At 42.7% G+C, this 27296-nt stretch overlaps 1 protein-coding gene and 1 pseudogene across 1 annotated transcript; one reads left to right on the top strand and one right to left on the bottom strand.

Annotated features, from left to right (window-relative positions):
- Nucleotides 1-16671: 16671 nt before the first annotated feature.
- Nucleotides 16672-16787, bottom strand: LOC111759847 (small nucleolar RNA SNORA70; annotated as a pseudogene).
- A 2942-nt stretch (nt 16788-19729) lies between these two features.
- Nucleotides 19730-20997, top strand: OOEP (oocyte expressed protein). The gene is made up of 3 exons (XM_004475975.4): nt 19730-19985; nt 20194-20373; nt 20737-20997. Exons 1-3 carry the CDS (start codon nt 19823-19825, stop codon nt 20790-20792), a joined length of 399 nt encoding a protein of 132 aa, XP_004476032.4. The 5' UTR covers nt 19730-19822; the 3' UTR covers nt 20793-20997.
- Nucleotides 20998-27296: the final 6299 nt, after the last annotated feature.

The following is a 27296-nucleotide window of genomic DNA, read 5'->3' as shown; positions in this document are numbered from 1 at the left end:
TTGTTGGGTCTCTCATTGTGTTTCTTTGTTGTATCTTTTTTTTTTTTACTTTAAAATTTTTTATTTTTTTTTAATTATCTATTTTAAAGTTAATAGAGCACACAAAATGTTACATTTAAAAACATGAAAGGTTTCCATATACCCCACCTCCCCCCACCCACATCAATTTTTAAATTGTTTTTAATGTTTTTTTGAAGATATATAGATCACAAAAAATGTTACATTCAAAAAATATAAGAGTTTTGCATATACTCTCCACCCCCTGACCCCACTCCATCCACATCAAGATGCAACCTCCTTCATCATTGTGGCACATTCACTACATTGGTGAATACACCAATGCAGCACTGCTGTACAACATGGACAATAGTTTACATACTGGTTTACACTCTCCCCCAGTATATTCAGTGGGCAATGGCAGGACATACAATGTCCAGCATCTGTCATTGCATTATCATTCAGGACAACTCCAAGTCCCGAAAATGCCCCCATATCACATCTCCTCCTCCCTCTCCCTGCCCTCAGCAACTACCATGGCCACTTTCTCCACACCAATGCTATAATTCCTTCCATTACTAGTCACAATAGTTCTATAGTAGAATATCAGTAAGTCCATTCTAATTTATATTTTATTCCTCCATCCTGCGGACCCTGGGATGGTGATGTCCACTCCACCTCTATATTGATAAGGGGCTTAGATTCCACATGGATGACGGATGCACTTCTCCTGCTTGCAGTTGTAGGGACTCTCGTTTCCCTGGTGTGGTGGCTGACCAAACTCACCTCCCTGTTAGCTGACCTGGGTAAGTCTAAAGAACTACAGGGTAGGGGTTGCAACTCTGCTCAGGCTCAGGGTCCAGTTGGCACATGGACAGTCCAGAGACTCAAGTCCCTTGAGTGCACACCAACCCCACTGCCAACCACAGGTTCAGTAAAAGTGACAGAAGAGGCATATGTAGAAAGGCCACATCTGAGTCCAACCCCATCATACTCAGGAACACAAATTCCAAAGTAGGGCCCACTGACATGGCACTGAGTTCCAGAGCTATCTGCCACGACCAGAGGACCTGTGGGTCTCCATAACCCTCAGGAGAATCAGTACCTGGGGTTGTATCCACTTTGGCTGTCTCTGGGATCCTGCTGAGGCGTGTGTAAGCATGACTCCTCTGATGACCTCCTAACTATTTTCTGAAGACTCTTACCCATATAAACTCATTTGTCTTTTCCATTTCACCCTTTTATTCAAGGTCAAAGAGCAGCTTTTAACACATGATCCTACATGTAGGCTGAGATATTCTGCTGGTCTGAGTTGATCCTTTTATTCAAGGTCTCTTTCTAGTTGCATCACCAGTTAGTGATTGGTAGTAATCCCTCAGTGCCAGGGAGGCTCATCTCCAGGAGTCATGTCCAGGGGAGCTCTATCACATTACCCAATGGAACAGCAACAATCCCCCAAGTGCAATGGCAAAGACCATGAAGAAGGATGGCCCAGCGATGAGCCCTTGATACTGATGACTATGCTGATGAGCCTGTATACCTGAAATATGAACTAGGCCTAGAGCTGCAGAGTGTCTAATAGTTACCTCCTGAGAACCTCCATGTTGCTCAGATGTGGCCACTCTCTAAGCCAAACTCAGTATGTAAATGCATTACATTTCCCCCAGCATGGGACATGACTCCAGGGGATAAGCCTCCCTGGTGCCAAGGGATTACTAGCAAGCACCAGCTGGTGATGTAAATAGAAGACAACCTTGAATAAAAGGGTCAACTCAGACCAGCAGAATATCTCAGCCCACAAGTAGGATAATGTGTTAAAAACTGCTTTTTGGCCTTGAATAAAAGGGGGAAATGGCAAAGACAAATGAGTGTATATGGCTAAGAGTCTTCAAAAAAGACTTTGGAAGTCATCAGAGGGGTCACACTTATGCACTCCTCTAGAGGACCCCAGAAATAGCCAAAGTGGATACAACCCCAGGTATTAGTTCTCCTGAGGGCTACAGAGGCCCATAGGGACATGGTCATGGCAGATAGCTCTGGAACCAGTGCCATGTCAGTGGGCCCTACTTTGGAATTTGTGTTCCTGAGTATGATGGAGTTGGACTCAGATGTGGCCTTTCTACATATGCCTCTTCTGTCATTTTTACTGAACCTTTGGTTGGTGCTAGCATTGGTGTATATTCAGGAGACTTGAATCTCTGGACTGTCCATGTGCCAGCTGGGCCCTGAGCCTCAGCAGAGTTGCAGCTCCTACTCTCTGGTTCGTTGGACATACACAGGTCAGCTAACAGGGAGGTGAGGATGGTCAATCACCATACCAAGAAACTGAGAGTGCCTACAACTGCAAGCACGAGAGGTACATTAATCATCCATGTGAAATCTAAGACTCCTGTCAATATAGAGGTGGAGTGAATATCACCATCCCAGGGTCCACAGGATGGAGGAATAAAATATGGACTACAGTGGACTTACTGATATTCTACTATAAAACTTTTATGACTACTAATAGTAGAAATAGTATCATTGATGGGGAGAAAGTGGCCACAATAGTTGCTAAGGGCAGGGAGGGAGAAGAAGAGATGTGATGAGGGGGCATTTTGGGGACTTTGAGTTGTCCTAAATGATATTGCAGGGTCAGATGCTGGACATTATATATCCTGCCATAACCCACTGAATGTACCAGGGAGAGTGTGATGTACAGAGTAAACTATTATCCACGTAGTACAGCAGTGCACCAAAATGTGTTCGCCATGTGTGATGAGTGTGCCTCAGTGATGGGGGAGGTTGTTGGTGTGGCGGAGTGGGGTGGGGGGATGGGTGTATACAGGAACCTCTTATGTTTTTTATGATGTAACCTTTTTTGTGATGTACGTATCTTCAAAAAATATAATTTACAAAAATGATGGGGGTGGGGGGTGGGGGTGGGTTATTTGGGAATCTCTTATGTTTTTTTTAATGTAACATTGTATGTGATCTATTAACTTTAATAAAATTTTAAAAAAGGGAAAAAATGATGGGGAGTTCAAAATATTCACAGATAAACAGAAACTAAGAGTATGCCAACAAGAAACCTGCCCTTCAAGAAATACTAAAGGGAGTTCTGCAGGAGGGAAGAAAAAAACAAGAGAGACAGAGTTGGAGGAGAGTGTAAGAACAACTAAAATGACAAAAAGAGATTTAAAAAATCAAGCAATATATGACAAATACAAATCCAAAGAAAGTATGGCTAATAAAAGTAATTCCTTGAAAGTAGTAACACTGAATGTCAGTGGATTAAACTCACCTGTTAAGAGACACAGATTGGAAGATCAGATAGGGAAATGTGACCCATCTATATGTTGTCTACAAGAAACACATCTGAGACCCAGGGATTCAAGGAGATTGAAAGTTAGTGGCTGGATAACAATCACCAAAAAATGGCAGGAGTAGCTATAATAGTATTAGACAAAATAGACTTTAAATGTAAAACTATTGTGAGAGACAAAGATGGACACTACATATCAGTGAAAGGGATAATCTTTCAAGAAGAAAGAACAATCATAAACATTTATGCCCTTAACAGGGGCACCTCCAAATACATGAGGCAAACACTGGAGAAACTAAGAGAGAGAATAGATGCCTCTACAATTATAGTGGGGGACTTTAACACACCACTGTCACCATTGGACAGAACAACTCAAAAGAGAATCAAAAAAGAAACAAAGACTTGGAACAATATATTAGAGGAGCTGGGCCTAATAGACATAAACAGAACATTACACCCCAATAAAGAAGGATATACATTTTTCTCAAGCGCACATGGATCATTTTTCAAAATAGACCGTATGCTAAGCCACAAAGAAAGGCTCAATGAATTCAGAAAGATCAAAATCATACAAAAGGATTTCTCTGACCACAGTGGAGTGAAGCTGGAAATCTGCAAGGGCCAGAGGCCCAGATGTCACACCAAGATATGGAAGTTAAACAAGACACTCTTAGAAAAACAGTGAGTCAAGGAGAAATCTCAAAAGAAATCAATAACTACCTTGAAACTAATGAAAATTATAACACAACATATCAAAACTTATGGGACACAGCAAAAGCTGTACTGAGAGGGAAATTTATAGCCATAAATTCATACATCAAAAAAGAAGAGCTAAAATTGAAGAATTAACTGCACAATTGGATGAATTAATAAAAAAAACAACAACAAACTAACCCCAAAGAAAGAAGAAAAAAAGAAATTACAATGGATTTTGAGAGAGGAGGCAGGGCAAGATGGTGTCTGAGTAAGTACACCATCATCATCTCTCTTACAAAAGACCAGCTATGTGGTGATGGAGTCCTACCAGAGCAGGCTGTTTCGGGAACGTGCAGGGTGGGAGGTGTCTGGACATCGATCTGGTGAGACTGCAGCACAATTGGTGTTTGCTCAAGGTAGAACTGCGGGTTTCTAACACTGAATGTGGAAGCTGTGGGAAAGTAAATCCCTTCCTCCCTAGTGCTAGGAGCCGCGGCGTTCACTGAGAACTGCCGGTCATGGGGTGGAGTTTCCAAGACCTGTGTTTCCCAAATGTGTGAACCCCAAGCCTGTGTCCCCTGAGCCCCTGTGACCCACATTTCACAGACTTACATACCCTGAGTTCACATTCTCCTGGGCCTCTGTTTCCTGCACCCAGCACTTACAGAAATCTAGCATTGCCCTACCCCTCCGTTAATGGACTAACTCTGGGAGTGGGAGAGGTTAGGTGGGAAGTGCAGAGGGGCCAAAGAGTGCAGGTTCAATTTTCTGGTCTCCGCCTTTTACTGAGTTTGGAGGAGCATATTAGCTGATTGGGGAGAGCCTGGGAATAGAGAAGAGGCGAATCTGGTGAGAGAGCCTAATTTACCTAAATACCCTGGGATAGGAAACTTGACCTGGGAGAAGGTGGAGTCAGAAAATTAACCAGCCCCCTTGTAGCAGACCAAGGGAGAGGGACAGTGGGACATGCTTTACAGGTTTCCAATAGCATACTTAGGGTACCTGGCAAGGGGTGGGTGCTCTCTCAAGAAATTACAAGTCATTATTTTCTCAGGTGACTTGGTTCACTAGGGACCCATTTGAATTTCCTACAGGAGCCCTCCTGCAGCCTTCCTGCTGCCTTGGGAGAGAATGAAGTGAGGAAGGGAGAAAGGGGAAGGTCAAACTCCTAAGCAGTTTATTCAATTGCAAAGAGGATTCTTTGCCTGAGGACTTGTCTAGTCTTTTTTGTTGGTTTGTTTTCTTGTTTTTTCTTCCTCTTTATCCCCCCCACTGCCCTTTTTTCTTTTTTATTTTTCTCCCCTCTTTTTCCTGCTCTGCTTTTTTTTCTCTTTTTCTTTCTCCTCTTTTTTCTTTTTTTATATTAGTGCTGCAGGCAACATTTCTTATTTGCTGTGCTTCCTCATCCTCAATTTTCTCTTTTCTGTGTGTACTGATTCTGGCTACCAACACAATCCCCTTTCCTTTACATCATTCTCTCCTCCATCATTTACTGTTTCTCTTACATTCCACCTCTCTCTGTTTAGCCCCCAATCTTTCTGACTTTTTATCTCTAATACCTCTAATCTGTTTTCTATCATTTATTCACTCTTTATGTTATTGTCCTCTCTTTTCTTTTTTCTTCTCTTCTGACCACACTGACCTTTTAATTCATAGTATATTCCTCCCCATATTCACTTTAATATCTCATTATAGGTACTCCACTTTTTAACGGTTATAACTATACACAGCTTCCATGAGTTCTATATCCATTCTCCTTGATCTCACATGGTTCTTCTGCTAACACTCACTATCAATACTACTATTATATTTTTCTTTTCTTACCCCTTTTGCTTTCACTGGACCTAATATTTTCCTTCAAGGGAACTTAGGCAACAACAAGGAAATAGAAGAAGAAAAGTGACAAAGAGAAGACTTAACATGCACACAAAAACAACAACTAATTAAACCCCAAGACTAGAATAAGAAGATAATCAATCGAATAAACCCAAGATAAAATAATAATCAGACAGCAAGAAAAAACTACAGACCATATCAATAACCAGGAAAACATGGTCCAATCCAATGAACAAACTAAAAACCAGGAAGAGAACTAGAACATTGAACAAGTAATTAAAGCTCTCAAAACATGTATCATGGAGCAATTCAATGAAGTGAAGAAAGAGATTAAGTATATTAAGAAAACACTTGGAGAGCATGCAGAAGAAATTGTGATCATGTGCAAAAAGATCCTGGAGATGATGGGAATCAATAGCACAATCCAAGAAATAAAAAATACACTCTCAGCAAATAACAGCAGATTTGAAGAGGCAGGGGAAAGAATTAGTGATGTGGAAGATAGTACATCTGAAATTAAACAGATAGTAGAATTAATTGATAAAAAGATAGAAAAAGTCCAGCAGTACCTTAGGGACTTGAATGACAATGCAAAATGCACAAATATATGCATTATAGGCATCCCAGAAGGAGAAGAGAAGGGAAAGGGGACAGAAGGGGTGTTGGAGGAAATAATAGCTGAAAACTTCCCAAACCTATTGAGGGAGATGAATGTATATGTCCAGGAAGCACAACGTACCCCAAACAGCATGAATCCCAACAGGCCTACCCCAAGATACACTTGTCAAATTATCCAATGCACAAGTCAAAGAGAAAATACCAAAAGCAGCAAGAGAAAAGAGAACCATTACATACAAGGCAGCTCCATAAGATTAAGTGCTGATCTCTCATCTGAAATCATGGAGGCAAGAAGGCAGTGGAATGACATAGTAAAGGCACTAGAAGAAAAGAATTTCCAACCAAGAATACTCTAGCCAGCAAAGCTAGCATTCAAAAATGATGGAGAGGCCAAGATATTCACAGATAAACAGAAACTAAGAGTATGCCAACAAGAAATGTGCCCTTCAAGAAATACTAAAGGGAGTTCTGCAGAAGGAAAGAAAAAAACAGGAGAGACAGAGTTGGAGAAGTGTAAAAGAACAGCTGAAACTATAAAAAGAGAGAAAAAAAATCAAACAACATAAGACAAATACAAATCCAAAGAAAATATGGCTAATATAAGTAATTCCTTGAAAGTAATAACACTAAATGTCAATGGATTAAACTCATCTTTTAAGAGACACAGATTGGAAGATTGGATAAGGAAATATGACCCATCTATATGTTGTCTACAAGAAACTCATCTTAGACACAGGGATTCAAGGAGATTGAAAGTTAGTGGCTGGAAAACAATCTTACAGGCAAACAATAATCAAAAAAGGGCAGGTGTAGCTATATTAATATTGGACAAAATAGACTTTAAATGCAAAACTGTTGGGAGAGACAAAGATGGACACTACATATTAGTGAAAGGGATAATCTTTCAAGAAGAAAGAACAATCATAAACATTTATGCCCTTAACAAGGGCACCTCCAAATACATGAGGCAAACACTGGAGAAACTAAGAGAGAGAATAGATGCCTCTACAATTATAGTGGGGGACTTTAACACACCACTGTCACCATTGGACAGAACATCTCAAAAGAGAATCAAAAAAGAAACAAAGACTTGGAACAATATATTAAAGGAGCTGGAATAGACATATACAGAACATTACACCCCAATAAAGAAGGATATACATTTTTCTCAAGTGCACATGGATCATTCTCCAAGATAGACCATATACTAGGCCACAAAGAAGGTCTCAATGAATTCAGAAAGATAAAAAATATACAAAATAATTTCTGGGACCACAGTGGAGTGAAGCTGGAAATCTGCAAGGGCCAGAGGCCCAGATGTCGCACCAAGATATGGAAGTTAAACAATACACTCTTAGAAAAACAGTGAGTCAAGGAGGAAATCTCAAAAGAAATCAATAACTACCTTGAAACTAATGAAAATTATAACACAACATATCAAAACTTATGGGACGCAGCAAAAGCTGTACTGAGAGGGAAATTCATAGCAATAAATTCATACATCAGGGAAGCAGACTTGGCCCAGTGGTTAGGAATTCCGCCTACCACATGGGAGGTCCACGGTTCAAACTGTGGGCCTCCTTGACCTGTGTGGAGCTGGCCCATGTGCAGTGCTGATGTGCACAAAGAGTGCCCTGCCATGCAGGGGTGTCCCCTGTGTAGGGGAGCACCACGCGCAAGGAATGCGCCCTGTAAGGAGAGCCGCCCAGCGCGAAAGAAAGTGCAGCCTGCCCGGGAATGGCGCCGTACACACGGAGAGGTGACACAACAAGATGACACAGCAAAAAGAAACACAGATTCCCGTGCCACTGACAATAACAGAAGCAGACAAAAAGAAGGACAGGCAGCAAATGGACACAGAGAACAGACAACTGGGGTTGGGGGAGGGGGAGAGGGAAGGGGAGAGAAATAAGTAAAATAAATCTTTAAAAAAATTTTCATACATCAAAAAAGAAGAAAGAGCTAAAATTGAAGAACTAACTGAAGAATTAGAGAAGGAATTAGAAAAGAAACAATAAACTAACCTCAAAGTCCAGTTGCAGGTTATAAGAAAGAAGAAAGAAAGAAAGAAGAAAGATCAGAGCAGAATGAAATGAAATAGAAAAATAGGAAAGCACTCAGAAAAATAAACCAAACAAAGAGTCGGTTCTTTGAGAAGATCAATAAATTAACAATCCCTTAGCTAGACTAACAAAGAAAAAAACAGAGAAGATGCAAATACATAAAATAAGAAATGAGAAGGGGGATATCACCACTGACACCACTGAAATAAAGACTATCATAGGAGGATACTTTGAAAAATGGTATTCCAACAGGAAAGACAATTTAGAGGAAATGAACAAATTCCTAGAAACACATAAACAGCCTACATTGATAAAAGAAGAAATCGATGATCTCAACAAACCAATCACAAGTAAAGAGATAGAATCGGTCATTAAAAACCTCCCAATTGAGAAGAGTCCTGAGCCAGATGGCTTCACAGGTAAATTCCACCACACATTCTGGAAAGAAATAACACCAATTTTGCTTAAACTCTTCAAAAAAATTGAAATAGAAGGAACATTGCCTAATTCATTATATGATGCTAGCATTACCCTAATACCAAAGCCAAACAGAGACACCACAAGAAAAGAAAATTAGAGACCACTCTCTCAAATGAACCTGGATGTGAAAATCCTCAATAAAATACTTGCTAATCATATTCAACAACACATTAAACAAATTATACACCACAACCAAGTGGCTTCATTCCTAGTATGCAAGGGTGGTTCAACATAAGAAAATCAATTAATGTAATACACCACATAAACAGATTGAAGGAAAAAATCACATGATCATATCTATAGATGCAGAAAAAGTATTTGACAAAATACAGCACACTTTCTTGATAAAAACACTGAAAAAGATAAGAATAGAAGGAAACTTTCTGAACATAAGAAAGGATATATATGAAAAACCCACAGCCAACATCATTTACAATGGTGAAATCCTAAAATCTTTCCCTCTAAGATCAGGAACAAGACAAGGATGCCCACTATCACCCCTTCTATTTAACATTGTCTTAGAAGTACTTGCTCGAGCACTGAGGCAAGAACCAGATATAAAAGGCATCCAAATTTGAAAGGAAGAAGTTGAAATTTCATTATCTGCAGATGACATGATCCTATACATAGAAAACCCTGAGAATTCTACAAGAAAGCTTCTAGAACTCATAAATTGCAGTACAGTTGCAGGTTATAAGATCAATGTGCAAAAATCAGTAGCATTTCTCTACACCAATAATGAGCAAGCTCAGGAGGAAATCAAGAAACAAATGCCATTTACAATAGTGAATAAAAAAATCAAATACCTAGGAATAAATTTAATTAAAGATGTAAAAAACTTATACACAGGAAACTACACAGCACTGTTCAAGGAAATCAAAGAAGACTTAAGCAAATGGAAGAATATTCCCTGTTCCCATGAACACAGGAAGACTAAATATTATTAAAATGTCTATCCTACCTAAACTGATCTACACATTCGATGTAATCCCAATAAAAATCAACACAGCATTCTTTAAAGAACTAGAAAAACTAGCTATGAAATTTATTTGGAAAGGAAAGAGGCCCTGAATAGCCAAAGACATATTGAAAAGGAAAAATGAAATTGGAGGAATCATACTACCTGACTTCAAAACATACTACAAAGCTACAGTAGTGAAAATAACATGGTATTGGTACAAGGATAGACACACTGACCAATGGAACCGAATCGAGAGTTCTCAATATATGCAGTCATATAATATTTGATAAGGCCACCAAACCCTCTCAACTGGGAGAGAATGGCCTCTTCAACAAATGGTGCCTGGAGAACTGGATATCCATACATAAAAGAATGAAAGAGGATTACCAACTCACACCTTATAGAAAAATCAACTCAAGATGGATCAAAGACCTAAATATAAGAGCTAAGACCATAAAGACTTTGGAAAGCAATGTTGGGAACCATCTACAGGACCTTGTAATAGGAAATGGCTTCATGAATGTCACAACCAAAGCATTAGTAGCAAAAAGACAAACAGATAAAAGGGACTTCCTCAAAATCAAAGTCTTCTGCACCTCAAAGGAGTTTGCCAGAAAAGTGAAAAGAGAACCTACACAATGGGAGAAAATATTTGGTAACCATATATATGATAGGAGAATTATATTCTGCATATATAAAGAACTCCTATATCTTGAAAATGACAAGGCAAGCAACCCATTTAAAAAATGAGGAAAAAATTTAAACAGACACTTCTCCAAAGAAGAAATACAAATGGCTAAAAAAGCACATGAAAAAATGTTCCAAATCTCTAGCTATTAGGGAAATGCAAATCAAAACTACAATAAGATATCATCTTACTCTCATAAGATTGGCAGCTATGGAAAAAACAGAAGACTACAAGTGCTGGAGAGGATGTGGAGGAACGGGAACACTTATCCACTGCTGGTGGGAATGCAGAAGGATCTAGCCATTCTGCAGGACCGTTTGGTGGTTTCTCAAAAAACTAGCTATAGGGAAGCGGACTTGGCCCAGTGGTTAGGGTGTCCGTCTACCACATGGGAGGTCCGCGGTTCAAACCCCGGGCCTCCTTGACCCGTGTGGAGCTGGCCCATGTGCAGTGCTATTGCACGCAAGGAGTGCCATGCCATGCAGGGGTGTCCCCACGTAGGGGAGCCCCACGTTCAAGGAGTGCGCCCCATAAAGAGAGCCCCTCAGAGCGAAAGGACTGCCCAGGAATGGTGCTGCACACACGGAGAGCTGACACAACAAGATGACGCAACAACAAAAAAAGAAACACAGATTCCCGTGCCGCTGACAACAACAGAAGCTGACAAAGAAAAACATGCAGCAAATAGACACAGAGAACAGACAACTGGGAGGGGGGAAGGGGAGAGAAATAAATAAAAATATTTTTTAAAAAATGTATAGGGGCCTATAGGCTAAAATGTAAATCATAATGTAAAACATAAGATAACTAAAATTTAGAAAATTGTATAGTCTAAAATATAAACCACATTGTAAACCTAAGTGTAACCTTGTTTGAAAGCTATTGTCTCAATAACTGTACATCAGTTGTCGTAAATATAGTATGAACATGTAAAAAGATTATTATATAGATTATTATATAGAAGGGACAAAGTGTTTGATGTTGAATATGTGGGAGTACCATATATTGTATATATGAATTACTGTGGTCTAAAACTTTTGTGAAGACAAGCTTAATAATTAGGGGAAAAAAAGAAAAAGGACATAGACACTGAGGAAGAGATGGAAGAAGTTGCCTTGCCAATGTGCATATAGGGCAACACTTATTACAGTGATGGAAGGCAAAACATCAAAAACAAAGCTTTTTCATTTTCAAATTCTTTGATACCCCAATTTATTTTTACTTTAATTTTTTCTAAATTAGTATATATTCTATATCTAACCTCTAAACCCATCACTATATTCCATTTTACTATCAACGGAACCTGGCAATCTATTGGGCTTCATTTTCGGGGAGGTTTTGGATCACAAAGGGGTTCGATGGTGGTGGGGGAGGAATACTGGTGTGGGGTGTTATTGGTGGGGGGCGCATGGTTGGGAGGGAGTTCTCCAGGGCATATGTGTGGGGTGCATAAAGATGTTTGGATATTTTCATAGTGGTTACAGTTGGGAACAAAGGCTGGGGGAGTGCTGAGTTCCTGGCTGGAGGAGCTCTGTCGCATTCCCTAATAGAACAGCAACAATCCCCCGAGTGCAATGGCTAAGACCAATAAGGAAGGATGGTCCAACAATGAGCCCTTGATGCTTGTAGGCCTGTGGGCCTGAAATAAGAACTAGGCCTAGAGCTGCAGGGTGCCTCAGGGTTACCTCCTGAGAGCCTCCATGTTGCTCAAATGTGGCCAGTCTCGAAGCCAAATTCAGCATGTAAATGCATTGCCTTCCCCCCAGCGTGGGACATGACTCCCTGGCACTGAGGGATTATACCAGCCGATGATGTGGCTGGAGAATGACCTTGAATAAAGGGTCAACTCAGACCAGCAGAATATCTCAGCCTACATGTAATACCAGGAGTTAAAAATGCTTTTTGACCTTGAATAAAAAGGGGAAATGGAAAGGACAAATGAGTTTATATGGCTATGAGTCTCCAAAAAAGAGTCAGGAGGTCATCCCGAGGGGTCACCCTTACGTACACCTCAGCAGAATCCCAGACACAGCTAAAGTGGATACAATCCCAGGTATTGGTTCTTCTGAGGGCTACAGAGACCCACAGGTTCTATGGTCATGGTAGATGGACTTCAGTGCCATGTCAATTGGCCCTACTTTGAAGTTTGTGTTCCTGAGTGTGATGGAGTTGGACTCAGGTGTGATCTTTGTTCACAAGCCTCTCCTGTCACTTTTACCAGACCCGTGGTTGGTGCTGGGGTTTAGTGTATACTCAGGGGACCTGAATCTCTGGGCTGTCCATGTGATAGCCAGGCCCTGAGCCTCAACAGACTTGCAACTCCTACCCTCTGGTTTATTGGACTTACCCCAGTCAGCTAACAGGGAGGTGAAGAAGGTCAAGCACCACACCAGGGAGCCAGGAGTGCCTACAACTGCAAACAGGAGAATTGCATCCATCATCCAAGTGGAATCGGAGCACCCTCTCAATACAGAGGTGGAGCAGACATAACCATCCCAGGGTTCACAGGATGGAGGAATAGAGTATGGATTAGAGTGGACTTACTGATACTCTATTCTGGAACTAATGTGATTAGTAATGGAAGTAAATGTAGCATTGAGATGGAGAAAGTGGCCATGGTAGCTGCTGAGGGTGGGGAGTGGGAAGAAGAGATATGATGTGGGGGCATTTTCAGGACTTGGAATTGTCCTGGGTGGTACTGCAGGGCCAGTTACTGGACATTGTATGTCCTCCCATGGCCCACTGGGTGGACTGGGGGAGAGTGTAAACTAAAATATGGACCATTATCTATGTGGTACAGCAGGGCTCAGGGATGTATTCATCAAGTGCAATGAATGTCCCATGATGATGGAGAAGGTTGTTGTTATGTGAGGAGTGGGGTGAAGGGGGTGGGGGTATATGGAGACCTCATATTTTTTAAATGTAACAGTAAAAAAACAAATAAATAAAAAATTTTAAAAATGTTTACATTGATTTGAAGTATTTTGCAATGAAGAATTCTGTGAAATTAAGAAAAACACATTTCTTACACCCTAAGATTTATGCAGTATGTAATAAAAATAACTATTTGTATTTTTAAGAATCCGACACAAATTGACTTTGTCAATTTTGTTTAACTGTTTCAGTATTCCACATTTTGAGTGAAAGAATATGTGCTTTACTATTTCTTTTAATAATATCTGTGAAAATTTAATATAAAAATGTTATTGGGCATTATAATATTACTTTCCAGGGATATCCCAGTGTTTCAATGATTTTTTAGAATTTTTAATTGAAGTAGGAACAAGGTCTAAGGGATTAAAAGTTTTTATTTAATATACAAAACAAAGCCTTCCACATTGCCCGATGTGGGAACCTCGGTTGGCACTGGGCCAGTGGGCACTGGGGGCTTCTGGACTGGGGTTGTCTGCTTTCCCATCCCACAACCTGGGAAATTGACAATATGGACATGCTGCATCTGGTGCCACCCTGATTTAGGGGTAGGTTCATGAATGGCCTGGGCACTGAGAGCCCACGTGCTTGGCCAGAGGTTGCAGGACCCCCAACTGAGCACTAGGGAAGCTTGGACGCCCGGCAGGGAGGGTATTGCCTTTTTCACTCCATTGCAGCGGGACTGCCCATGGGAGTACAGGTGCCAAGTCAGCTGTGCCTCATGGGTTTCCCATCGGGCCTGCACAACTAGGTACCCTGAAGGTCAAGGGCATTGAGAAAGAAAGCTGCATCTCTCTCTATCCACCATGACTTGAAAATTACAGCCTACACTTCTAATTCATTCACTTATAAAGAAATATTTCTAGAACAGCTGCCCTACAGGTGGGTTATCCAACAGGTTAATAAGACCAGGTTGGCGGCGGACTTGGCCCAGTGGTTAGGGCATCCATCTGCCACATGGGAGGTCTGCGGTTCAAACCCCAGGCCTCCTTGACCCGTGTGGAGCTGGCCCATGCGCAGTGCTGATATGCGCAAGGAGTGCCCTGCCACGCAGGGGTGTCCCCCAAGTAGGGGAGCCCCACGCGCAAGGAGTGCGCCCTGTAAGGAGAACCGCCCAGCACGAAAGAAAATGCAGCCTGCCCAAGAATGGTGCCACACACATGGAGAGCTGACACAACAAGATGACGCAACAAAAGGAAACACAGATTCCCATGCTGCTCACAACAAGAGAAGCGGACAAAGAAGATGCAGCAAAATAGACACAGAGAACAGACAACTGGGTTAGGGGGAGAGAAATAAATAAATAAATAAATCTTTAAAAAAAAAAAAAAAGACCAGGTTATACATTGTGTTTTGAATAGGTTTGAGAGGAAAGTGGATTTGGCTCAGCTGATAGAGCATCTGCCCACCACATAGGAGGTCCAGAGTTTAATCCTAGGGCCTCCTGACCTGCATGATGAGCTGGCCCATGCTCAGTGCTGATGCGTGCAAGGAGTGCCCTGCCACGCAGGGGTGTCCCCCGCATAGGGGAGCCCCCCCACATAAGGAGTGTGTCACTCAAGGAGAGCTGCCCCATTCGGAAAAAAAAAGTGCAGCCTGCCCAGGAGTGGCATCGCACATACGGAGCGCTGACGCAGCAAGATGACACAACAAAAAGAGACAGATTCTTGGTGCCACCTGACAAGAATGCAAGCAGATACAGAATACAGAAGAACACACAGCGAATGGACAGAGAGAGCAGATAATGGGCGGGGGGGGGGGAGGGGTGCAAAATAAAAAATAAATCTTACAAAAAAAAAAAAAAAAAAGGCCTGGGAGTCAGAGAAACTGATTCACCATTTATCAGCAGTAAATCCCAAGCTTGGCATTTTGTTTCACTGGGCTCATCTCTAGGAGATGGAGCCTGAGTTACCCAGCTTCTTCCATTGCCACTTGGACAACTTTTTGCCTTTCCAGCCTCATTTCCTCATTGAATTGTCTTGAGGATGGAATGATGCCAAAGAAAGCAAGCATGTAAGAAATGGGAAGGAAGAGGATTCTCTGTAAGTAGATGAAGATGGAGGCAGCTGGTGTGCCTTCCTCTTTAAATGATGACTGCCTCGGTGCTCTCTTGGAAAGTTTAATCTCATCCATCAAGAAAGAGTTTTTTTTCCCCAGGAACTTTGGGAGCAGAAGCCCCTTCTCACTCAAAGAGATGACTCTGCACTGAGCACATATGACTGTCCCTGTTCAGTTAGTAGATCTGTAGAAACTGCAGTCCAGGTCTGTACTATCGAAGGGACATCAATATCTGCCAGTGTGTCAGTGGGAAGAGGGTTTTAAATAAAAACAGCAAAGCTTACTTTGTTCATCTGAGAAAAGATTTTGATCAGGAAACAACAACCAGTTTCACCAATGTCAGAAATTTAAGCTGTGTGATTGTTGTACTTTCCCAGAGGGACCATACATCAAGTGGACATGCTTCTGCCACTGGCCACTCTTCTCAGGTCACCATCAGCACCTACCAGAGCGATTCATGGGGAGCTTTCCTTTGGACACCATTTCTGGGGTTGTGCTTGACACTGCAAAGGAAGATGTAAATTACCGGCTGGCATATCCCTGCAACTGCTCCTACAGGTGAAAACCATAATGTTGCAACAAGAAGATTAAATGGCTTTTTTTTTTTTTTTTTTAAGATAGCCAGGAAATCATTTATTGGCAGGCGCAGGTTGGGTGAGAGTAGTGCTGGCAAAGCCCTCACGTGTTCAGGGCCTGCCACTTGTCCAAGGGGCCACGATTGGGGGTGATTTCACCCCACAGCCATATGGGAGGAGGTGCTCCTTGGCCACCATGTCTTCGAAATCGTCAGCACTGAGCTTGGTGAAGGCCCACTTCTTGGAGATGTGGATTTTCTGGGGGCCAGAGAACTTGAACTTGGCCATGCATAGCACCTCAATCACATGGTCCTTGTTCTGAAGCTTGGTGTGGATGGATATGATTTGGCCAATGTGGACCCAGACCTCAGTCCCCTGAGGCTTTCCAAAGGCACCTCGCATACCCGCCTGGAGCCTAGCTAGGGGATGGCACGAGGTCACAGACAGGACCATCAACAAGCAAGGGCCATCTCCAAGGGCAACCCATACAAGCAACAGGCTGTGTACACTACCAAGGAGCCTGCTACTACACACCGGGCCCCCACAGGGAGAGGGGGATGGTCGGCTTAATTGGCTGCAGAGTAAATGACTTTCTGAAGATGTTTGCAGATGGGCTGGAGAGCACCAAAAATCTGTTTTCATCAGATGTGGGCAATAGAGCAGAGTTTTCAATGCTAGGCAGAAGTTCCCAAGGCTGGACAGATAGTGAGAGTGAAGTTTAAAGACCACATTGTGGGGAGCAGATGTGGCTCAACTGATAGCGTCTGCCTACCATACGGAGGGTCCAGGGTTCGATCCCCAGGGACTCCTGGCCCATGTGGTGAGCTGGCTCATGTGCAGAGCTGCCATGCGCAAGAAGCGCCATGCCCCTACATGGGGGCACCCCACACACAAGGTGTATGCCCTGCAAGGAGAGACACCCCGATTGAAAAAAGCGCAGCCCGCCCAGGAGTAGTGTCGCACACATGGAGAGCTGATGCAGCAAGATGATGCAAAAAAAAAGATGCAGTTTCCCAGTGCTGCTGGATAATGCAAGCAGTCACAGAACACACACGGAATGGACCCAGAGAGCAGACAATGGGGGAAAAGGGAGAGAAATAAATAAATCTTAAAAAAAAAAAAAAAAAAGACCACCTTGTTTCCACAGTAGGGCCAGATCAGGACTAATCTGATGACACTCAAGAAAAGATGCTTTATATCTATCATTCCTTAAAGTATAGGAAAGAAACACACATGAAGGGAAACAAGGAAAAAACGGTCTCATGGACTTTGCTTTCGTTTAGGTCATATGGATGGACTGAAGCAATTTGCAACAGTTCAACTATTGCTGTCAAAGACCTGAAACTTCATACTGAGGAGGTGGTATTGTCTCTTTGGGTAGAACGTTTAATCCATGTAGTTAGGTGACTTTGCAGAATCAAGTGTTTACTATTTTACATGTACATATCTAAAAAAGAAAAAGCAAAGAAATATTGCTAGGTAGACTCTGCTACAGAGTAGGTGGGAGGAATGGTTATACACATGAGTAAAGGGAAAGATGAATGCAACTTTCCTTACCTGCGTATGAACTGGCACAAATCCTGCCTGTTAACACAAAATGGTCAATTGGTTGAATGTACTTACAGAGAGACATGAAAGAAAGAACAGATTACCAAGTGTTGCAGTAAGTGACAAATCATATTTTGACAAGTTTTATTTAATCCACTATGGTAGAAAAGGTACAATTCCAATAACATTTACATTTTTTTAAGTTATCGATTTAGAAGAAGATGAAATTATGTCCCTCCCTTATGCCCAATTAAAAAAAATTAACCCCAGATGAAATAAGGACTTAAATATCAGGATTCAAATGTGAGCATTTTTTAGTAGAATTTATAGTGAGTATCTTTAGATTTCAAGGTAGGGAAGGTTTTAAACTTGACACAGAAAACATTTACTATAAAGATGAATAAATAAAACTATCAAAATTTTAATTTTTTAAATCAAGAGATCTTAAAGAAACTGACAAGACATATAAACTGCAAGAAGATATTTACAATACACCCAACTGACAAAGTCCCCAACACTTTATAATCTGCATGTATTACAATGTTGATTTTTTAAATTAAATTGAACAAATAAAAATATCCCCTAAAGGGAAGCAAACTTGGCCCAGTGGTTAGGGTGTCCGTCTACCATATGGGAGGTCTGCAGTTCAAACCCCGGCCTCCTTGACCCGTGTGCAGCTGGCTCATGTGCAGTGCTGATGCGCACAAGGAGGGCCCTGTCATGCAGGGGTGTCCCCCAAGTAGGGGAGCCCCACGTGCAAGGAGTGTGCCCCGTAAGGAGAGCCGCCCAGCGCGAAAGAAAGTGCAGCCTGCCCAGGAATGGCGCCACCCACACGGAGAGCTGACGCAGCAAGATGACGCAAAAAGAAACACAGATTCCCGTGCCACTGACAACAACAGAAGCGGACAAAGAAGATGACGCAACAAATAGACACAGAGAACAGACAACCAGGGGGAGGGGGGAGGGGGAGAGAAATAAATAAATCTTAAAAAAAAAAACCACTAACGTTATATTTAATATCTCCAATGAAATCTCCTCTCATGGATACTAAATATTGATAATTGCTGAAGCCTAAATGATGTGGATAAGAGAATTCAATACATTAATACTCTTCCCTTTAGGTAAATAATTGAAATGTTCCATTAAAAAGATTTTTAAAACAAACTATGGCTGATTATAAGCAAAAATAATTTGTACAAATGGATGCTATCTATTCTAAAACAACTGGCGAACAATATTTATAGAAATGCACTAGAAAATATAAGAACATGCACAGAGATGGCACACCACTTTCAGGACAATGAATTCTTAGAGGGAGAGGAAAGATGCTTTAGTGGTAACTTTTAAAGGAAAGAGATTAGCAAATGTGGGAAAGTGTTAACGCCTGTTAAATCTGGGCATGTAGGAGGGATTTGGTGTTTGTTATATTATTTCTTGCATGTGTGAAGCATTTTATAATTTACATTTAATTAAAATTAAGAAAACTGGGAAGAAATGTGCACCGGTAGCCATTGTGTCAGCATGGTAAAAGTAACAGGTATTTGTCTACACTAGCTACGTTTTCTATAATAACCACCTCTGACATTTTGTTTAAAACATGACACACTTGGTTTTGCTTGAATGATATCAAGATGGTAACCAACCGGAAAGAGAAGATAACGGAGGCTGAGGAGAGAAAATCTACAGATTCAACGAGCCTGCTGCCCTCTACCTACCTACGACTGGAGGGTGGAAGGTGGAGACCTTAACGGAGGTCTCCAGGGGATTCCCAGTCAACAAGGGCGCCACTTCGCACTCCTGTTAATCAGAGAGGTGCTGAGTTGAGCGCCAGCCTTCACCAGCAGCCGAGGGCGGGCGGGTGCGCGCGGGCGGGTGCGCGCGGGCGGGTGCGCGCGGGCGGGTGCGCGCGGGCGGGTGCGCGCGGGCGGGTGCGCGCGGGCGGGTGCGCGCGGGCGGGTGCGCGCGGGCGGGTGCGCGCGGGCGGGTGCGCGCGGGCGGGCGGGCCGCCTTAAGGCCGCCGGCGGGGCTCCGCGCAGCCCGCGTCCCGGGAGCCGGCTCCGCTGCAGCATGGCGGGCGGCGCCGGTGCTGCCGAGGCGTCCCCGAGCAGCCTGCTCAGGTGCCCGCCCCGCGGGCCGCGCATTCGCGAACGCCCGTGGTGGTTTCCCGTGGAGGAGCTGAGGGACCCGCTGGTGTTCCACCTGGAGGCGTGGCTGGTGGAGCCGCTCTTCGGTGCGTGACGCGGGCTGCGCCGCGGGCCTGGCGGCGGGCCGGGGCGGGCCGGGCAGCAGCTCTGCGGCTCCTTGGGTGCGCGCGCGCGGGTTGGACGCCAGGCCAGTGTCACCAGCTTCTCGCTGTTCCCTTCCCCGGCAACATTCCCTTGAACCTGCGCCGCCAGGTAGTGACTGTCCCGCCGCTCATAGTCTCTCCTCCCGTTTAGGCCCAGACCGAGCCACGATTCCAAAACTTGAGTGGATGAGCCAGGCCCTGCTGCTGGTGGACGTGGTGGACTCCGACGGCCTAGCCGAAATCACTGTCTTCGGACGGCCCCGGGTACGAAACCGGGTGAAGAGTCTTCTCCTTGATCTGGCCTCGTCACACCGGGAACGTCGTTTCAGAGGTGAGGGGCATCGTGGGGAGAGACACGGGCGGCCTCTCCGGCCAGGACTGGCTTCTTCCAGCCTCTATTGTCAAACAACTCTTCAGTTTCTAAGCCCCAGGAAGCTCTATCCAGCTCGTGGGGATCCCATCGGGAGGGGAGCCTGAGGTAGGATCTTGGAAAAGGAAGCCGAGCTCTAACGTATCTGGGGCCCATCATGCCCAAACCAGCCTCAGCGGGACTACATGCCCAGACCCCAGGTTTAATGCCTCCATCCTGAGAAACGATGTTGCCAGCACCTCCCCTTACTCCCACCTGTCAACAAGTACAGTAAAGTCTAAAACAACCAGCATTTTTCCTTACCGGTGGTTGTTTTTCTTCCAGGTGAGAAGATGAAACGACTTGAGGAGTTCTTAAAGTCCCATGTGTCAGGTCCCTAGACACCCCAGCAACCCGTTGCTTAAGACAGCATAAGTATTTTGAGCACAGCTCAGCTTCTGCTACTAACGTTGAAGGCAAACAAATATCCTTAAATTTCCTCCTTCCATTCTCCTGTGTCTTGGTGAATAATGGCTTATTTTGGTGCAAACAGGAGTTGAAAGCACTTCTAATAAAGAAATGGATTTCCTTGCTTTTTTCATCTAATGGCAAAAAGATCTGATCAATTAAAGTTAAGCAAACTTATAGAAAGTTGACCATTCATGTCTTGGTGAGAAGTGGGATAGGCGGCTAATAGGCAATCTTTGTTTTTTGTTGTTTTCCCTTAGTTTCTATCATTTTGAAACTGCTTCTTTTATGGTTATGGTCAGGGTCAGACCCTCAAACACAGGGGGCAGAGATGCAGGGGCAGATGGCCTCACAAATGACCAAGGTGTTTTGATGACCAAGACTATTTTTTTTTTCTTTTTCTTGACCAAACTGTCCTACTCCTTGAAAGAGCCTACCCACTCCTTCCCATCCTGACTATCTTAAAACTAATCTTGCAGCTGTGGGACTGCAGAGGGATGGGAAAAGAACTTCAGATCCTAACTATTCTAAATATCAGTCTCTTTCCCCTGCCCCCTCCCTCACCTCTCTCCCTTGATGCCAGCACCTGAGGCTCCTATCCGGATAGTACCTTGTCTCCCCCATCCTCTCTCCTTGTCTTCCAGGCTCCAGGTGGCCTATTCTGCAAAAGGAAAACGAGGTCTAATTGCAATCTCAATCACCCATCCCAGTGTTCAGCTGCCCATTTAGTCTTCCAGTGCTTTTCCTCCAACCCATTCCCAGCTCTTAAAATGCTTGCATTTTTTCCTTTGACGTTGGTTTCTTTAACTCACTGGGTGTCAAACTTTAGAGTGTATTAAGAATCACTGAGGGAAGCAGACTTGGCCCAGTGGTTAGGGCATCTTGACTACCACATGGGAGGTCCGCGGTTCAAACCCTGGGCCTCCCTGACCCGTGTGGAGCTGGCCCACGTGCAGTGCTGATGCGCGCAAGGAGTGCCCTGCCATGCAGGGGTGTCCCCGTGTAGGGGAGCCCCACGCGCAAGGAGTGTGCCCCATAAGGAGAGCTGCCCAGCACGAAAGAAAGTTCAGCCTGCCTAGGAATGGCGCTGCACACATGGAGAGCTGACGCAGCAAGATGACACAACAAAAAAAGATTCCCATGCTGCTGACAACAGAAGCAGACAAAGAAGAACATGCAGCAAAATGGACACAGAATAGACAACTGGGGGGTGGGGGAGGATGGGGAGAGAAATAAATCTTTTAAAAAAAAAAAATCACTGAGCTAGTTAAAACACAATTTCCTAGGCCCCTTCTCCAGACATTCTGATTCATTACATTGGTGGGGGGCTGTTAATTTACATTTTTAACAAGCTCACAGGTGATACCAGTGTTGTGGAGACTCTCACTTTGAGAACTTCTCCATTCCACCTTACTTTAGTTGGGAGAACACACTAAATCAATGTATAAACTCCTTGGAAATTTGGAGGCCTATCTTAGGGAGGAACTGAAAGGATTCAGTAACCTTTAAAGAAGGAACCACGAGACCGTAAGAGAAAGTCCTAGCTGGAATGGATCTTCTATTGGAAGTGAGTTATCCTTTATTACATGCTCCTGAAACTGGAATTAGGCTGGAGACCCTAAGATTTGAAATCCCTTCTCGGTAGTAGAAAAACCTAGCCAGATCACTCAAATGCCATTCTTCTTTAAGAAGGGAGTTTATTTTCTATATGAAAACATGGTTATTAGGGATAAATTTGACTGAAACAAATACCTTTAGCATAAACTGCTATGAAGATGGGCAAACACAGAGGGTATGAAAGGGGACAAATTAAAGCAATAGTAGGAAACAGATGTGACTCAAGCAAATGGGCTCCTGTCTACCATATATGAGGTCCAAGGTTCGATTCTCAGGGCCTCCTGGTGAAGGCATGTGCTGATCCGTGCAGGAGTGCTGGCCCATGCAGAAAGCTGGCACAGCAAGATGACACAACAAAAAGACACAGAGGAGAGACAGTAAGAGACACAGCAGACCAGGGAGCTGAGGTGGTGCAAGAGACTGAGTGCCTTTCTCCCACTTTGGAAGGTTCCAGGATCGGTTCCCAGTTCTACCTAAAGAAAAGACAAGCAGACAGAAGAATACAGCAAATGGAAACAGAAAGCAGACAGCAAACACAAAACAATGGGGGGATAGAAATAAATCCTAAAAAAAAAAAAAAAGCAGTTCCAGGATAATGGGAATGTGCATAAAAGTTATCCCTTTTATCTACTTTCAGATGATACCATTTTTAAAAGAATTCTCAATTTTAGGACAGTAAACACGATAACTGTAGTTACATCCTAATGTCAAGGCTGTAGAGGAAAATGCTTAAGTCCCCTCACCTTACACTCTGCCATCTCAAACCCATTCACTTCTTACTGGCATTCTTTTTTTAAAAAAAAAAAGATTTTTAAAATTTATTCCCCTCCCCTTGACACCTGAGTTTGCTGTCTGTTCTGTGTCCATTTGCTGCTCATTCTTCTGCTTGTCTTCTCTTCTCACCTTCTCTTTTAGGAGGCACAGGGAACCCATCCTAGGACCTTCTGACATGGGAGAGAGGCACTCAATTGCTTCAGCCACCTCAGCTCCCTGGTTTTGTTGTTTTCCTTCCCATTGTCTTTTTTCTCTGTGTCATCTTGTTGTGCCAGTTCTCCATGTGGGCCAGCTTGCCTTAGCCAGCAGGCCCTGGGAACCAAACCCAGGACTTCCCATATGGTACCTGGGAGCCCAATTGCTTGAGCTATGTCTGCTTCCCTGGCATTCAATTTTAACAGTTTAATTTGTACTTCTACAAAATTGCATATACCTTCCCTAGTGGCATGATTTTCCTCAGTATAGGAACACTAAGCCCTTTTTTATTAGTTTGTTTCCAATTTCTCAACTACAAACAATGCTGTATTGAATTTCTACTTCTTTGTGTCCATGTTGGACTATTGCTGAAGGAGAGCTTCCTAGAAATGGAATTGTGCATTGTAGAAAGAGCACCTTTAAAATTGTAGTACTGCCCAAGGCACTGGTGCTTTGTGGATTCTGCTCAGGACAAGCAGGAGGCAAGAGGCCAGGAAGTCTGCTGCAGGTAACAGAACAGAGTACTAAGATTTGAAGCAGGGCAGTAGCAACAGGCCAGGCCAGTCCAATGACAGAACAGGTAAGCCCTTACAGCAGCACTGTCCAATAGAAATATAATACAGGCCACATGAGTACTTTAAAATTTTAGACATTTTAAAATGAAGAAATAGGCAAAATTAATCCAATATCTCCAAGAGATCACTTCTGGGTGGGGTATTATGGGAATCCCTTATATTTTCGATGTAAATTTTCTGTAACTTAAAAATTCTTTAAAAATAAAGTTAAATTACAAATCTAAAAAAAAAAAACAGAGAAAAACAAATTGAATTGTCTTTTTTTTTTCATACCAATCTTGAAATTATGGCAGAACATCTCAATTCAGACTAGCTACACTTCAGATGCTCAATAGACAACATGTGGCAAATGACTACCAACTTAGATGACACAGCCTTAAATTCTGGGGAGATCTGAAGTGGCAAAGCTGTGAAGGGAATGCATTCTTCCCTTTAGGTATTCCAGAAGCATCTTAGAAATTTACTATAATTACTCTGAAAAACTGTAGGATAGGGAGAAAGGGAGAAAGCAAAATTTCTCTGTGAAGTGTTCTACAAGGCCCAGGCATTTCATTTAACCCCAGTTACTTCCTGAATTGTTCTGGTTTAATGTTCTTTCGTTTTCTGGTCTGTAGAAACAACTGGAGAAATGTCAACATCAAAGTCTTGAGATAATAGCCCTTATAGACGGCAACTAGTGAATCATGAATTCCTACTGAGCAGCAACTCTTACCTTTTCCAAATTTATAAGTCACCTGCTGGGCCCCCATTGCTCAGTCTTCAGCAAGGGTTCATAAACTTTTTTCTTCCACATACACCCTTGCCAGTCAGTTGAAAAACACAGATGCCTGACTATGTCTACATTATACTGTGTATTATTTAATAAATATATCATACCTGCACCCACAAGTATGATACCACAAGAATGTTTTTTTGACTTTCAAGTCAAGCCCATGGGCTCCTTGTTAAGAACCCCTAGTCTTTAGGAATTACCTGAAGTTGGAGGAGTCGTGAGGTTCACGAAGCTAAGAATGGAGGCTCTTTAGACCTAAGCTACCCCTGAGGCCATATTGACTATTTTCTCATCATTATGGATCAGAAGACTGATCCAGTCTCTTCAGTTCACCTTTGCAAAGATCTATGAATATATTTCCTGGAACTGACACTTTGAGTCCCACCTTTTGATATGGCCTCTTCTTCCCCCTTAACCACTGGAAGTGGAAGCCCTATATCATGCTAAAATTATGGAGGTCATCAAGCCAACTGCCTTTCATGAGAAAACAGCAGAGACTGTCCTACATCAAGAGTCAAAGGTTTCAAATATTGCCCTGTGTATTTCATATGCCTTACTCAGCCTACTAGTTTCCAAGGGTATACCCCATCTAAATGCTTCATCATCTCTCTGCTCTGAATGATTCTCTTTAATCCCACTCAGTTCAAAACAAAATCCCTGAGACTTGATTCTGGCCACTTCCTAAAGCCAAGGAATAACTCAGTCATATAAGAAATTTAGTCATATATGGACAGTCAATGGAGGATTGTCAAGGCAAAAGGGTAGCTTAAAAGAGGGTGATAAAGGATAAAAATTCTCATTCAATTTAGCATTTCACAGTTTTCCTGAACTTTTTCATGAATTTGGCAGCAAGCCATTCAGAAAGGAGATGTGAGCTCCACCAAGGGAGTAGAAAAGAGGAGCTCATATAAGGTAAATGTGCAAGCAAGTGGAGAACTTAATGGCTGGCATTAAGATTCTGTTTTTACATGGGACAGGCTCCTACATAGTGAGATGCAGATATACATTGATTAATATGATGTGCATGTTCATTTTATAAACTGTATCTGCTGGACCAAAACAGCTATATTAGCATGCGTTGCTTATCAGCAACCCTATAGAGCAGGGGTTCTTAAGCAGGGGCCCACAGACCCCCAAAGGGTCCACAGAAAGATTTCAGGAGGTTCATGAGCTTGAATTGAAAATTCCAAAAAACATTCTTGTGGGTACATGTTAGCAGGTATAATTTCTTAAATTTAATTAAAATTAAGATTTAAACATATATATTTTTAATGTAATATTATTACAAAGTCAATAAAAAAATAAAAAAAATTAAAAAAAAAGATTTAAAATTATTTCTTAAATAATAAACAGTAAGTATGGACTTAGTAAGATGGTTTTCACCTGACTGGCAAAGGGGTCCAGGAAACAAAAATGGAGAACTCCTACATAGAGGATATTCCATTTTCTGGAAAAAAACCTGCAGGTCAGTCCTTTTTGCCTTCTGGTAAAGCTCTTCTCCAAAAGGGGTCTTCCCCCAGCAATGCCCAATGCAGGCAGCCATTTCATTTTACCTAAATGGAATGGGAGTAGGGGGAACTGCAGAAGACTGGAAACAATGTCTCCTGCTTGCACATTTTTTGGGATAGACTGAGGGCTCATATTAGAAGTCAGTCTGAAGTGATGAATGCACAACTATGTGACAATACCAAATAACACTGATTGTACACTTTTGATGAATTGTATGCTTTATTACTATGTATGAATAAAATGGATTTCTTAAATAAATATCACTTGCCCCTTAGATCAGAAACAAGACAAAGATGCTCATTCTTGCCACTTCTATTCAACATAGTAAAGAAAGTTCTATTTGTATCAATCAGTCAAGAAAAAGAAGTAAAAGGCAACTGAATAGGAAAGGAAGAAGAAAAAAACTCTCTCGGCAGATGGAATGAGCTTATATATAGAAAATTCTAAAGAATCCACAAAAAACTAATAGAGCTAATAAATGAATTGAGAAAATACACAGGATACAATATTGACATGCAAAAACCAGCTGTATTGGTAACTGCAGGGAACTTTGGCTGGCATAGACTGAAAATCAGAAGTCTACCAGGGCAACTGCAGTCATCTTGGACCCACACTGCATAGATTGCTGCCCACACCTGCAGTTCCATCCTTGCCCCAGGCAGGGGAGAAAGGGATGTGAAGCTTCATCAGTCTCTCTGGGCAACTACAATCTAGGCCTGCACAACTTGGATTATTCCACATAGTTGTGACTCTGTCTCTACCCTGGCAAAGGAGAAAGTTGGAAGAAGCTTTGTTTGGTTCCTGGTGCAATGAGGGCAGCTTGAGCCTCCACAGCTTACAGCATCAACTACATGCTTGGCCCCCAGTGCACAACCAGCAAGGGAGAAATGATAGCAAGCCCTAAACTAAAGAGAAAAACTGCACCCAGAAAAAATACTCGAGTAAGCCGGATGCAAAGACACCACGAAAAAATTACAGTCCACACCAAAAAAAAG

The sequence above is a fragment of the Dasypus novemcinctus genome, chromosome 11 (assembly GCF_030445035.2).
Source record: "Dasypus novemcinctus isolate mDasNov1 chromosome 11, mDasNov1.1.hap2, whole genome shotgun sequence".
In the NCBI taxonomy this organism is placed as follows: Eukaryota; Metazoa; Chordata; class Mammalia; order Cingulata; family Dasypodidae; genus Dasypus; species Dasypus novemcinctus.
The sequence above is the reverse complement of the archived record's forward strand: the minus strand, read 5'-3'. Positions and strand labels throughout refer to the sequence as shown.

What these genes read in the sequence shown, in the direction of transcription:
- OOEP (XM_004475975.4), top strand. Translation starts at nt 19,823, where the DNA reads ATGGCGGGCGGCGCCGGTGCTGCCGAGGCGTCCCCGAGCAGCCTGCTC. An exon ending in GCTGGTGGAGCCGCTCTTCG is followed by an intron (nt 19,986 to 20,193) that starts GTGCGTGACGCG and finishes CCTCCCGTTTAG; the next exon opens with GCCCAGACCGAGCCACGATT. An exon ending in CCGGGAACGTCGTTTCAGAG is followed by an intron (nt 20,374 to 20,736) that starts GTGAGGGGCATC and finishes TTTTTCTTCCAG; the next exon opens with GTGAGAAGATGAAACGACTT.